Source organism: Bemisia tabaci, chromosome 2 (assembly GCF_918797505.1).
Source record: "Bemisia tabaci chromosome 2, PGI_BMITA_v3".
Lineage (NCBI taxonomy): Eukaryota > Metazoa > Arthropoda > Insecta > Hemiptera > Aleyrodidae > Bemisia > Bemisia tabaci.
In genome coordinates this window covers 60308859-60323776 of record NC_092794.1, presented here as the reverse complement: position 1 = coordinate 60323776, position 14918 = coordinate 60308859, and the positions used below count along the sequence as shown (strand labels likewise).

Below are 14918 nucleotides of genomic sequence, written 5' to 3'. Positions count from 1 at the left end.
GTATGACAGCAAGTCAGCAACAGTGCAACGTCGTAAATAAAGATACATGATTTCGCACTTCAGGCATTCATACAAAAAAAGGAGTATACTTACTGATTGAAAAGCATGGATAACATAATTTCATTGGTCTCATCAGGGAGGTTTGTCAGGAACAGGATCTGGTTGGGAGGCTGTTCGGGGACATTAGCAACTAGTCCAGGTGCTGGAAAATAGAACAGAGGACATTAGACTTAACTGACACAGACACTGAAGAGGAGATAGCTTGTTTCCCAATGTTGTAGCATTAGGAAAATTGTGATCATGTGAGCTCATAAGTCAAGACCAGGAAAATTACTTAATTTTCCTCTTGTACAAAAAAATAGCTCGACTAAATATCTTGTTTGCAGTGTTTAAAAATTTCCACTCCTACTTTTTTGCTTTTGAAAACAAATTAACACATCTCTTAAAGATTTTTTTCAAAATTTGCTCAACACAGAGAAGAAAATGATGAAAATTTTTAAGAATTGATGCTGAGATATTCTCCATTAGAAAAATAAAAAATGACAGGAAGTCTACAATATCTCAAACTGAGGTATGTGGTTTGAAAGTTTCACTGTCGATAAACAACCTTCTGTCTCACCTTTGATGCAATTTTATTTCTTTATTAGAACACTGAATTGTTATCTTCTAGGTACAAAATATTAGACTAAAAATCCAAAAACTCAGTGGGAAGGTAGTTTCCACAGTTTTGACGAAGTTACAAAAACCTGTCTTTTTAAAACCCTTAAAATAATGAGGATTATTAATCAGATAAAAATTCACCTCCATCTCAATTTTTGTCCAATTAAAAAAAAAATTGGACATGATATCGATAGAAGAATGCTAATTCTATGGAAAAATGCATCAAACATTAAACTGCACTCATTCATGCACAAAAATTAGTTCTTGGTTGACATATCCCCTGATTTTGTAGGCAGTACACCTCATTGAATGCCTGGACTTTTTGACATGGCAAATATTTATTGCTTCAATTTTTTTCAACATAATCCTGAGAGTATGTAGAGCAAAATGGTTGAAATTTATGCCCTGTAGGACCGCAACAAGATCAAATCAATGCAGATTAACTATTAATTTATCCAAAAATACGAAAATTTTACGGCATTTGATTAAATAAATGACATCAGATCAAAACTAGATTTTGCTCATATGTTTAGGAAGGCAAAATGACCGTTAGAAATTCGAAAAAACCCTTTTTGCAGCACCCTCATTTGCCACTCCAAATCAGGAGAAAATGCAAGGGGGGAAGGGGGTCTGGGCTTGCCTTACAAGGGGGGGGGGGGAGGAGGTCAAGCCCAGTCTTATGTAAGCCTCCACCTTAGAATAAAAAGTAGTATTTTCCAGTAAAAATAAAAAACAAACCTGGCTGGGGTTGAGAACTGAACTGAGCAGGTTGAGGTGCAGCCTGGACATGTGCTGCTTGCTGATTCATTAATCTTGCCTGCTCCTTAGCAGCTTTCTTTTTGGCTTTCTTCTGCTCGTTGGGGTCATCTACTCCGACGACTCGCTTAACGCGTTTGGGTTTTTCTTGGAAAGTGCCCTTCATTTTTGCTATTGCATCCGAATCTGTTTTAGCATACTGGATCCTCTGTTGGTAAGAAAAATAAAATAAAAAATTAATTACTTTATGAATGAAGTATGAAAGAAGAAAATTGTGAAATGATTATCCAGGCAAGGGAGGTTGCTATAGCAAGGAATCCTACTGTTCAGCGAACACGGATAAGAAAAAACATACCAGGAGGAAGAATGTAAGAGGTTGAAGGACTATCAAATTATTTGTTACATTCTAATTTTTTAGTCAAAGAGAACTACTCATTTTGTAAGTGCAGCAGCTGGCAAACTAACTCTCTTTGTACAACTGAAAACAACAGGGTAACAAACTACATCAGAACAAATAGAGAAAGCTCTCAACTGACAATCGATACTACAGCCAAAATAAGGAAGATAACCGCTAAGTTAAATTTAAAAAGGATATTTACACTAGCCGGGAAAAATGTGCCGAAGCGGAGATCTGAGACATTTTGGTTTTCTTGAAACACCCTGATTCTCCTTGATCACCCCTCATTGATAGAGGGTTACCTAAGCTCATTACCTTCCTATCTATGGGAGTGCAGGAAATGTGGGATCTAAGAGGGGCAGGGTAAACAGGAAAGCCACAATGTTGTCCCCAAAATTTTGCAGGCTTAATTACGCAAGGCATAATCGCACTCCGCATTTATGCAAGAAGCCTATGTAAGATACAGGATTTGTAATTTTTTGGTATACTTGTAAGAATTTTTCGATCATAGTCTTTCAGATTATCTCCTGAAGAGAAGTGCTTTTTATCACACTGATCTTTACTACCTAAAAATTTGGGAACTTCCTAGTGATAAGGAAAACTTAAAAAAAGGAAATGAATACTCCATAAGTATTCTACTTATATTTATTTTTGTAATGAGTTTTGCTACTAAGGCAGTTAGTCCTAACCCTTGCAGATGGAGCAATAAAAAATTTGAAAATCTTGGGGCGTTCTCATTTCTGAAAATATACTTGAACAAATCAACAAAATTTGTTGAGAATTAAAATTTCTCATAAAGATGGACTTGGGTCAGCCTACTGACAATATTCTTACTGGTGAGGAATAAGGTCGAAGAACTTACTGCAGAAACCTGATTTTTGGCCCTTGATGGTCGTTCCAAACAGGTCAATGGATTGTTTGCAATTCTGTACACACTAAAGGGCCAATTACCATTAAAATGTATAGAAATAGAATGAGAAATACAGGACCATCAGCAACACTCATTTGAATTTCTGGCTTTAAATACAAATATTTATTAAGTGTACTGAAACAGTACAAAATAACGCAGAGGCAAGGATACTGATCATAAACCTCTGAAAGGAAGGAAGCAATCAAAATAAAAATTTTCAGACTTCAAAAAAAAAAAAAAAAAAAAAAAAATGATTGGAAATTAAAAAATTAAGGTCAAAATACATACCATGGGCTTGTCGTAGAAAGGAAAACCCTGCATAGACCTTAATGCATTTGTTGCACTGTTGATTTCCTTAAATATTACAAACGCTTGTCCCCTCATTCTGATATTACGCAAATGGACAATATCTAAAATCTGTCCAAATTGTGAGAATATTGCATACAGAGACTTTTTAAGATCTGAAAATAAACAAAACAGTAAAACATTAAAGAAGTCAAGGAGGTGTTGACTGAGAGTTGATGTTAAAGGTTTATCGTCATAAGTGGTAAATTCTGAGTCAGCCTCATCACTGCCAAAAGGTGGGGCAAGATTTCATACAGGGAACTGCCACACTTTTACGAGTGTTACTGCTATGTTCTCAAGAAATGCGCAATTAGTTACCTCGTACTTTTTTTGTAGAAGTGAAAGTTTTTGATCTTTAGACATGCCTACATCTTCTGTTTTTTCATTCATAAGCCAATGTATGTTCTGCTGCTTGTCTAATACCTAACTTCGCTCCGATTGCAAATTATTTCCCCATAGTTGGAGGATGAAGCAATGTAACACAGAAAGCACTATCCTCGAGTCCCTGCACTTGGAAAATTACTGTCTAACTTTTGCCAATAACACTCATGAGCAAAGAGAAGAAAAATAGTAAGACTTACCTTCTTTCTTAATTTTTTCATTTAGATTGTTGATGTAAATGGTGTGATTTGGGCGAATATCCGTAATCATTTTGAGATTGATCAGCACCTAAAACCACGCAGAAATTTCATTAGATCAAATAAGCACTAAGCAATGATTTAAGGGTCTTCGTTTTGAAGAATCAATTTTTTTTTTTCTTTAACATTGCTTCAGGATAGTTGTCCACGACAAACCACTTACCAACAAAACCAAATTTGTCTGGATGAAATTAATTTTGTTGAAAAGGAACAGGCAGAGGTTATCTCACTAGTGAGACCAATATTCGTATGTGCAAAACCGATCACCAACCAGCATAATTGGTATTGATTTTGGCATTTAGGCAAAAATTAGTGAGAATCTGCAGGATATTTTTCCTGCTGCATTCATGCAGTCTTGCATACTGTGGCTGCCACTATTCTCTGACAATCAATTTTGATATAAATCAGCCAGAGTATTTCATGTATATGATTTGATCTTTATTGAGGCAAACCTATGAACGATTAGTGTTTGCCTAATTTACCTTGAATATTTCACCTTCAGTAGCGGGAAAATACGAACTTGGAACCCACCACTTGGTCAATAGACAGCCAGATAATATGTGGACTTAGCCACTTGGTTGCATTCTACGGCGACGAAAATTAGCAATAATTAAGATGGATGAGTCTTCGAACACCCATCCACTTGCGACAGTAGCATGCCTGAGCAAATGACCGCTGAACTACGGAATATGAATTGGTTTCCTGGTATACATTAGCATACGGTATTCCACACCTCCCAAACGTCACCCGTGCCTTTTTCAAGCATGCTACATGCAGGTAGATATCATAGAATAATAGCTATTATTGCTACTGATAGCTATTATTCTATGTAAATATTCCAGAGAAATATTCCATTCCATATTCACCGATTTTGGAGGTTAGATAATTTGGATCTGCCGAGAATACGACGCCGGGTATGGAGGATTTCAAAAAGAAATTTCTACTTACAGTTGGTGATAATGTAGAGTCTCAGGCTTCAAATAATTTCTGAGTTCCTCGTGTATGTATGTACGCTTGATGAAGAAAAGGCAAATAATGCTTCACTTCAAAAGTCTAGAATTAGTGAATGCAAATTGCAAAGCAAAATTAATTACAAACAAACTTCAACTTCATGGTAATCGTGACGTAGAAATGTACACGGGCTTATCAGCCAATGAGAGTGAAGCATAGAATTTGCAAATCTAACCACCGCGCTGAATCTATCAGACCTCTATCAGACCAGCGCATGAACAACATGCCAGGGCATGCCCGCGTCCGGGCAAGTCTCTGGGCCCGCGACCATAGTACAAACAACTACCGCTGCAGCGCTGCGCATCCGTTTACGTCCAGCTCCATTAAGAGTCCGTTGTAAAAGAAACTAAACCACAGATATCGATGAAACTTTTTGAAAAGGCCAACAATCCCTCTGACTGTTGAAAAACATCTTCGCTAGGAGCGCGAATGTGTCCCTTCATCCCCTAACACGCTCCCGCGCGCCCATCAGACCAGCTCGGTTTTTTAAATTTACCGCGCGAAAGGGCAACTTTAAGCTCGAATATAAAAAAAACTAAACCACGGATTTCGATGAAACTTTTTGAAAACACGGATAATGTCGCCTATTATCGAAAAACATCTTCGCTGAGAGCGCGAATGAGTCCCTTCATCCCCTAACTCGCTCCCGCGCGCCCACCAGACCAGCTCGGTTTTTTAAATCTATCGCGCGAAAGGGCAACTTTAAGCTCGAATATAAAAAAAACTAAACCACGGATTTCGATGAAACTTTTTGAAAACACGGATAATGTCGCCTATTATCGAAAAACATCTTCGCTTGGAGCGCGAATGTGTCCCTTCATCCCCTAACACGCTCCCGCGCGCCCATCAGACCAGCTCGGTTTTTTAAATTTACCGCGCGAAAGGGCAACTTTAAGCTCGAATATAAAAAAAACTAAACCACGGATTTCGATGAAACTTTTTGAAAACACGGATAATGTCGCCTATTATCGAAAAACATCTTCGCTGAGAGCGCGAATGTGTCCCTTCATCCCCTAACACGCTCCCGCGCGCCCATCAGACCAGCTCGGTTTTTTAAATTTACCGCGCGAAAGGGCAACTTTAAGCTCGAATATAAAAAAAACTAAACCACGGATTTCGATGAAACTTTTTGAAAACACGGATAATGTCTCCTATTATCGAAAAACATCTTCGATGAGAGCGCGAATGTGTCCCTTCATCCCCTAACACGCTCCCGCGCGCCCATCAGACCAGCTCGGTTTTTTAAATCTATCGCGCGAAAGGGCAACTTTAAGCTCGAATATAAAAAAAACTAAACCACGGATTTCGATGAAACTTTTTGAAAACACGGATAATGTCGCCTATTATCGAAAAACATCTTCGCTAGGAGCGCGAATGTGTCCCTTCATCCCCTAACACGCTCCCGCGCGCCCATCAGACCAGCTCGGTTTTTTAAATTTACCGCGCGAAAGGGCAACTTTAAGCTCGAATATAAAAAAAACTAAACCACGGATTTCGATGAAACTTTTTGAAAACACGGATAATGTCGCCTATTATCGAAAAACATCTTCGCTAGGAGCGCGAATGTGTCCCTTCATCCCCTAACACGCTCCCGCGCGCCCATCAGACCAGCTCGGTTTTTTAAATTTACCGCGCGAAAGGGCAACTTTAAGCTCGAATATAAAAAAAACTAAACCACGGATTTCAATGAAACTTTTTGAAAACACGGATAATGTCGCCTATTATCGAAAAACATCTTCGCTGAGAGCGCGAATGAGTCCCTTCATCCCCTAACTCGCTCCCGCGCGCCCACCAGACCAGCTCGGTTTTTTAAATCTATCGCGCGAAAGGGCAACTTTAAGCTCGAATATAAAAAAAACTAAACCACGGATTTCGATGAAACTTTTTGAAAACACGGATAATGTCGCCTATTATCGAAAAACATCTTCGCTAGGAGCGCGAATGTGTCCCTTCATCCCCTAACACGCTCCCGCGCGCCCATCAGACCAGCTCGGTTTTTTAAATTTACCGCGCGAAAGGGCAACTTTAAGCTCGAATATAAAAAAAACTAAACCACGGATTTCGATGAAACTTTTTGAAAACACGGATAATGTCGCCTATTATCGAAAAACATCTTCGCTGAGAGCGCGAATGAGTCCCTTCATCCCCTAACTCGCTCCCGCGCGCCCACCAGACCAGCTCGGTTTTTTAAATCTACCGCGCGAAAGGGCAACTTTAAGCTCGAATATAAAAAAAACTAAACCACGGATTTCGATGAAACTTTTTGAAAACACGGATAATGTCGCCTATTATCGAAAAACATCTTCGCTTGGAGCGCGAATGTGTCCCTTCATCCCCTAACACGCTCCCGCGCGCCCGGGTTGTTAGGGGATGAAGGGACACATTCGCGCTCCTAGCGAAGATGTTTTTCGATAATAGGCGACATTATCCGTGTTTTCAAAAAGTTTCATCGAAATCCGTGGTTTAGTTTTTTTTATATTCGAGCTTAAAGTTGCCCTTTCGCGCGATAGATTTAAAAAACCGAGCTGGTCTGGTGGGCGCGCGGGAGCGAGTTAGGGGATGAAGGGACTCATTCGCGCTCTCAGCGAAGATGTTTTTCGATAATAGGCGACATTATCCGTGTTTTCAAAAAGTTTCATTGAAATCCGTGGTTTAGTTTTTTTTATATTCGAGCTTAAAGTTGCCCTTTCGCGCGGTAAATTTAAAAAACCGAGCTGGTCTGATGGGCGCGCGGGAGCGTGTTAGGGGATGAAGGGACACATTCGCGCTCCTAGCGAAGATGTTTTTCAACAGTCAGAGGGATTGTTGGCCTTTTCAAAAAGTTTCATCGAAATCCGTGGTTTAGTTTTTTTTATATTCGAGCTTAAAGTTGCCCTTTCGCGCGGTAAATTTAAAAAACCGAGCTGGTCTGATGGGCGCGCGGGAGCGTGTTAGGGGATGAAGGGACACATTCGCGCTCCTAGCGAAGATGTTTTTCGATAATAGGCGACATTATCCGTGTTTTCAAAAAGTTTCATTGAAATCCGTGGTTTAGTTTTTTTTATATTCGAGCTTAAAGTTGCCCTTTCGCGCGGTAAATTTAAAAAACCGAGCTGGTCTGATGGGCGCGCGGGAGCGTGTTAGGGGATGAAGGGACACATTCGCGCTCCTAGCGAAGATGTTTTTCGATAATAGGCGACATTATCCGTGTTTTCAAAAAGTTTCATCGAAATCCGTGGTTTAGTTTTTTTTATATTCGAGCTTAAAGTTGCCCTTTCGCGCGATAGATTTAAAAAACCGAGCTGGTCTGATGGGCGCGCGGGAGCGTGTTAGGGGATGAAGGGACACATTCGCGCTCTCATCGAAGATGTTTTTCGATAATAGGAGACATTATCCGTGTTTTCAAAAAGTTTCATCGAAATCCGTGGTTTAGTTTTTTTTATATTCGAGCTTAAAGTTGCCCTTTCGCGCGATAGATTTAAAAAACCGAGCTGGTCTGATGGGCGCGCGGGAGCGAGTTAGGGGATGAAGGGACTCATTCGCGCTCTCAGCGAAGATGTTTTTCGATAATAGGCGACATTATCCGTGTTTTCAAAAAGTTTCATCGAAATCCGTGGTTTAGTTTTTTTTATATTCGAGCTTAAAGTTGCCCTTTCGCGCGGTAAATTTAAAAAACCGAGCTGGTCTGATGGGCGCGCGGGAGCGTGTTAGGGGATGAAGGGACACATTCGCGCTCCAGCGAAGATGTTTTTCGATAATAGGCGACATTATCCGTGTTTTCAAAAAGTTTCATCGAAATCCGTGGTTTAGTTTTTTTTATATTCGAGCTTAAAGTTGCCCTTTCGCGCGATAGATTTAAAAAACCGAGCTGGTCTGGTGGGCGCGCGGGAGCGAGTTAGGGGATGAAGGGACTCATTCGCGCTCTCAGCGAAGATGTTTTTCGATAATAGGCGACATTATCCGTGTTTTCAAAAAGTTTCATTGAAATCCGTGGTTTAGTTTTTTTTATATTCGAGCTTAAAGTTGCCCTTTCGCGCGGTAAATTTAAAAAACCGAGCTGGTCTGATGGGCGCGCGGGAGCGTGTTAGGGGATGAAGGGACACATTCGCGCTCCTAGCGAAGATGTTTTTCAACAGTCAGAGGGATTGTTGGCCTTTTCAAAAAGTTTCATCGAAATCCGTGGTTTAGTTTTTTTTTTATATTCGAGCTTAAAGTTGCCCTTTCGCGCGATAGATTTAAAAAACCGAGCTGGTCTGATGGGCGCGCGGGAGCGTGTTAGGGGATGAAGGGACACATTCGCGCTCTCATCGAAAATGTTTTTCGATAATTGGAGACATTATCCGTGTTTTCAAAAAGTTTCATTGAAATCCGTGGTTTAGTTTTTTTTATATTCGAGCTTAAAGTTGCCCTTTCGCGCGGTAAATTTAAAAAACCGAGCTGGTCTGATGGGCGCGCGGGAGCGTGTTAGGGGATGAAGGGACACATTCGCGCTCCTAGCGAAGATGTTTTTCGATAATAGGCGACATTATCCGTGTTTTCAAAAAGTTTCATCGAAATCCGTGGTTTAGTTTTTTTTATATTCGAGCTTAAAGTTGCCCTTTCGCGCGGTAAATTTAAAAAACCGAGCTGGTCTGGTGGGCGCGCGGGAGCGAGTTAGGGGATGAAGGGACTCATTCGCGCTCTCAGCGAAGATGTTTTTCGATAATAGGCGACATTATCCGTGTTTTCAAAAAGTTTCATTGAAATCCGTGGTTTAGTTTTTTTTATATTCGAGCTTAAAGTTGCCCTTTCGCGCGGTAAATTTAAAAAACCGAGCTGGTCTGATGGGCGCGCGGGAGCGTGTTAGGGGATGAAGGGACACATTCGCGCTCCTAATCGAAGATGTTTTTCAACAGTCAGAGGGATTGTTGGCCTTTTCAAAAAGTTTCATCGAAATCCGTGGTTTAGTTTTTTTTATATTCGAGCTTAAAGTTGCCCTTTCGCGCGGTAAATTTAAAAAACCGAGCTGGTCTGATGGGCGCGCGGGAGCGTGTTAGGGGATGAAGGGACACATTCGCGCTCCTAATCGAAGATGTTTTTCAACAGTCAGAGGGATTGTTGGCCTTTTCAAAAAGTTTCATCGAAATCCGTGGTTTAGTTTTTTTTATATTCGAGCTTAAAGTTGCCCTTTCGCGCGATAGATTTAAAAAACCGAGCTGGTCTGGTGGGCGCGCGGGAGCGAGTTAGGGGATGAAGGGACACATTCGCGCTCTCAGCGAAGATGTTTTTCGATAATAGGCGACATTATCCGTGTTTTCAAAAAGTTTCATCGAAATCCGTGGTTTAGTTTTTTTTATATTCGAGCTTAAAGTTGCCCTTTCGCGCGGTAAATTTAAAAAACCGAGCTGGTCTGATGGGCGCGCGGGAGCGTGTTAGGGGATGAAGGGACACATTCGCGCTCCTAGCGAAGATGTTTTTCGATAATAGGCGACATTATCCGTGTTTTCAAAAAGTTTCATCGAAATCCGTGGTTTAGTTTTTTTTTATATTCGAGCTTAAAGTTGCCCTTTCGCGCGGTAAATTTAAAAAACCGAGCTGGTCTGATGGGCGCGCGGGAGCGTGTTAGGGGATGAAGGGACACATTCGCGCTCCTAATTAAGATGTTTTTCAACAGTCAGAGGGATTGTTGGCCTTTTCAAAGAGTTTCATTGAAATCCGTGGTTTAGTTTTTTTTATATTCGAGCTTAAAGTTGCCCTTTCGCGCGGTAAATTTAAAAAACCGAGCTGGTCTGATGGGCGCGCGGGAGCGTGTTAGGGGATGAAGGGACACATTCGCGCTCCTAGCGAAGATGTTTTTCGATACTTGGAGACATTATCCTTGTTTTCAAAAAGTTTCATCAAATTCCGTGGTTTTCTTTTTTTATTATTTGCCTTTAAAGTTGCGTATATATCGCAGTAAATCCAAGAATCCAAGCTGGTCTGATGGGTGCGCGGGAGCGAGTTAGGGGATGAAGGGACTCATTCGCGATCCCGGCGAAGATGTTTTTCAATACTTGGAGACATTATCCGTGTTTTCAAAAAGTTTCATCGAATTCCGTGGTTTTCTTTTTTTATTATTTGCCTTTAAAGTTTCGTATATATCGCGGTAATTGAAATCCGTGGTTTAGTTTTTTTTATATTCGAGCTTAAAGTTGCCCTTTCGCGCGGTAAATTTAAAAAACCGAGCTGGTCTGATGGGCGCGCGGGAGCGTGTTAGGGGATGAAGGGACACATTCGCGCTCCTAGCGAAGATGTTTTTCGATACTTGGAGACATTATCCGTGTTTTCAAAAAGTTTCATCAAATACCGTGGTTTTCTTTTTTTATTATTTGCCTTTAAAGTTGCGTATATATCGCAGTAAATCCAAGAATCCAAACTAGTCTGGTGGGCGCGCGGGAGCGAGTTAGGGGATGAAGGGACTCATTCGCGCTCTCAGTGAAGATGTTTTTCGATAATAGGCGACATTATCCGTGTTTTCAAAAAGTTTCATCGAAATCCGTGGTTTAGTTTTTTTTATATTCGAGCTTAAAGTTGCCCTTTCGCGCGGTAAATTTAAAAAACCGAGCTGGCCTGATGGGCGCGCGGGAGCGTGTTAGGGGATGAACGGACACATTCGCGCTCTCATCGAAGATGTTTTTCGATAATTGGAGACATTATCCGTGTTTTCAAAAAGTTTCATTGAAATCCGTGGTTTAGTTTTTTTTATATTCGAGCTTAAAGTTGCCCTTTCGCGCGGTAAATTTAAAAAACCGAGCTGGTCTGATGGGCGCGCGGGAGCGTGTGAGGGGATGAAGGGACACATTCGCGCTCCTAATTAAGAAGTTTTTCAACAGTCAGAGGGATTGTTGGCCTTTTCAAAAAGTTTCATCGAAATCCGTGGTTTAGTTTTTTTTATATTCGAGCTTAAAGTTGCCCTTTCGCGCGATAGATTTAAAAAACCGAGCTGGTCTGGTGGGCGCGCGGGAGCGAGTTAGGGGACGAAGGGACACATTCGCGCTCTCAGCGAAGATGTTTTTCGATAATAGGCGACATTATCCGTGTTTTCAAACAGTTTCATCGAAATCCGTGGTTTAGTTTCTTTTATATTCGTGCTTAAAGTTGCCCTTTCGCGCGGTAAATTTAAAAAACCGAGCTGGTCTGATGGGCGCGCGGGAGCGTGTTAGGGGATGAAGGGACACATTCGCGCTCCTAGCGAAGATGTTTTTCGATACTTGGAGGCATTATCCGTGTTTTCAAAAAGTTTCATCAAATTCCGTGGTTTTCTTTTTTTATTATTTGCCTTTAAAGTTGCGTATATATCGCAGTAAATCCAAGAATCCAAGCTGGTCTGGTGGGCGCGCGGGAGCGAGTTAGGGGATGAAGGGACTCATTCGCGCTCTCAGCGAAGATGTTTTTCGATAATAGGCGACATTATCCGTGTTTTCAAAAAGTTCCATCGAAATCCGTGGTTTAGTTTTTTTTTATATTCGAGCTTAAAGTTGCCCTTTCGCGCGGTAAATTTAAAAAACCGAACTGGTCTGATGGGCGCGCGGGAGCGTGTTAGGGGATGAAGGGACACATTCGCGCTCCTAATTAAGATGTTTTTCAACAGTCAGAGGGATTGTTGGCCTTTTCAAAAAGTTTCATTGAAATCCGTGGTTTAGTTTTTTTTATATTCGAGCTTAAAGTTGCCCTTTCGCGCGGTAGATTTAAAAAACCGAGCTGGTCTGGTGGGCGCGCGGGAGCGAGTTAGGGGATGAAGGGACTCATTCGCGCTCTCAGCGAAGATGTTTTTCGATAATAGGCGACATTATCCGTGTTTTCAAAAAGTTTCATCGAAATCCGTGGTTTAGTTTTTTTTTATATTCGAGCTTAAAGTTGCCCTTTCGCGCGGTAAATTTAAAAAACCGAGCTGGTCTGATGGGCGCGCGGGAGCGTGTTAGGGGATGAAGGGACACATTCGCGCTCCTAGCGAAGATGTTTTTCAACAGTCAGAGGGATTGTTGGCCTTTTCAAAAAGTTTCATCGATATCTGTGGTTTAGTTTCTTTTACAATGGACTCTTAATGGAGCTGGACGTAAACGGATGCGCAGCGCTGCAGCGGTAGTTTTTTGTACTATGGTCGCGGGCCCAGAGACTTGCTCGGACGCGGGCATGCCCTGGCATGTTGTTCATGCGCCGGTCTGATAGAGGTCTGATAGATTCAGCGCGGTAATCTAACCTCAATCTTAAATTGTCAAACAAAATCACGTGTTCTTTTTTACCAACGCAGTGTTTTGTGTTTTCAATCTTGTCTATTTTATAATCATTTGACTACTTATTCCGAAATAGGCAATAGACTATCTCGTCCACGGAAAGTTATAATTACACTTGCAAGTAATGTCACACAGTGCAGTGACTGTCCCTCAAGATAATGATAAGTTGTGAGGTTCTCCGACAATGACTCCGTTTTCAGAACACTTCTCTTCATTGTTGACAGATGAGCTGTACAGAGTTGTTTCTGCATGTCCTCAATCTTTGACAGGGAAAAAGTTGAACTTCCCAACAATTGGGAGTCTGATTGCGCAGCTACCAGAGTTATCTAACTCTACAGAGACTTCGCAGAGCAAACTCATTGAAGATGGCGATGAAGAAAGTTCTGTTCCTGCAGTGATTCCACAGCCGATCGAAGAAGTGGATTGGGAGCAATTGGATGTGAAGATACCGTCAAAAAACATTGTAGAAGCCTGTAGCAAACATGTCAATAGCTTACTGAGATCCCTCACTCCCTTGCAAAAGGATATACTATCTATCATTTATAAGTATCATGATTTCTATTTCACGGAAAGGAACACTCATAATAGTAAGGAAATAGTTTTTATCTATTGTTTACATGCCATAAATCATATAATCAAAGCTCGTTCTGAAATTATTCAACATAATGTAGCTATTAAAGATAAGAAAAGTTCCTCAGACAATTTTAGAGATCAAGGTTTGGTTCGTCCCAAGGTCCTCATATTAGTACCATTCAGGCGCTCTGCGCTCAACATCGTCGAAGTCATATCCTCGATTTTGCTGTCAGATGAGAAAGCAAATATCGCCAATAAGAAACGATTCTATGATGAATTTACCGGTGATACCCTTATTCTTCCAAAGAAAAATCCTAAGCCTGCTGACTACGAAGAAATGTTTTCCGGCAATATTGACGATACATTCAGAATTGGTCTTGCAGTTACGAAAAAAAGTTTGAAATTATACACTGATTTTTACTCTTCTGATATAATCATTGCTAGCCCACTAGGACTCAGAATGTTGATTGGAGCTGAAGGTGATAAAGAGCGAGACTATGACTTTTTGGCATCCATTGAACTATTGATTCTAGACCAAACCGAAATTTTTCTCATGCAAAATTGGGATCACTTACTTCATGTTTTCAATCATCTCCATCTGCAGCCTGTAGAGTCACACGGCACAGATTTTTCTAGGGTAAGAACTTGGGCATTAAATGGGTGGGCAAAATATTATAGACAAACTCTCATTTTTTCTTCATTACATTCATCAGAAATTGCAGGCTTGATATCCAAGTACTGTTTTAATTATGCTGGAAGATTAACGTCAGTGAATATAATAACATCAGGGTCAATTTGTCAAGTGATAGTTGAATACCCTCAGGTCTTTCACAAAATTGTAGGTAAAAATGCAACTGAAATTATTGATGCCAGATTTGAGTTTTTTACCAAAAAAATTCTCCCGAATTATCAAGACACTTTGATGAAAAATACTTTAATTTATGTTCCATCTTACTTTGATTTTGTAAGGATCCGAAACTATTTTAAGAGAGAAGATGTTAATTTTGTTCAAATATCTGAGTACACAAAAGATAGAAAGCTAGCTAGAGCGAGAGACTTGTTTTATCACTCAGAGAATCACTTTTTATTATATAGTGAAAGGTTTCACTTTTTCCGACGAATACGCCTTCGCGGAATACGACACATTATATTCTACCAACCACCAACGTTCGCAAACTTTTACAGTGAACTACTCAATTTCATGCAAGATGCTTATCAAAATCTCGAAAGTGGAGACAAAGGCAATATGACTGTAACTGTATTGTATAGTAAGTACGATGCTCCTCAGTTGGCATCAATTGTTGGGTCAACAAGAGCCTCAAAAATGATAGTTTCTGACAAAAATGTGCATATGTTTGTATCTGGAAGTTGATAGAATATAGAGTTTTATTTTTGAA

The 14918-nt window shown here is 40.7% G+C and overlaps 2 protein-coding genes across 4 annotated transcripts in view; one reads left to right on the top strand and one right to left on the bottom strand.

Moving 5' to 3' along the window:
• snf (U1 small nuclear ribonucleoprotein A snf) overlaps positions 1-4811 on the bottom strand; it is a 7033-nt gene extending 2222 nt beyond the window's left edge. Inside the window, exons 1-5 of the mRNA XM_019059594.2 lie at positions 4655-4811; positions 3650-3737; positions 3012-3184; positions 1399-1624; positions 94-202 (exon numbers count right to left, since the gene is read on the bottom strand). Of these exons, the coding sequence (XP_018915139.1) occupies positions 94-202; positions 1399-1624; positions 3012-3184; positions 3650-3719 (578 nt within the window). The 5' untranslated portion in view covers positions 3720-3737; positions 4655-4811. The remainder of the gene's footprint in view (positions 1-93; positions 203-1398; positions 1625-3011; positions 3185-3649; positions 3738-4654) is intronic.
• LOC109042699 (U3 small nucleolar RNA-associated protein 25 homolog) overlaps positions 1-14918 on the top strand; it is a 20541-nt gene extending 5623 nt beyond the window's left edge. Inside the window, exons 2-3 of one of the 3 annotated variants that reach the window (XM_072295979.1) lie at positions 3528-3638; positions 13173-14918. In XM_072295979.1, coding sequence (XP_072152080.1) covers positions 3617-3638; positions 13173-14893 — 1743 coding nt within the window. In that variant the 5' untranslated portion in view covers positions 3528-3616 and the 3' untranslated portion in view covers positions 14894-14918. The remainder of the gene's footprint in view (positions 1-3527; positions 3639-13172) is intronic. The other 2 variants (XR_011899126.1, XM_019059587.2) reach the window with 2 other exon arrangements.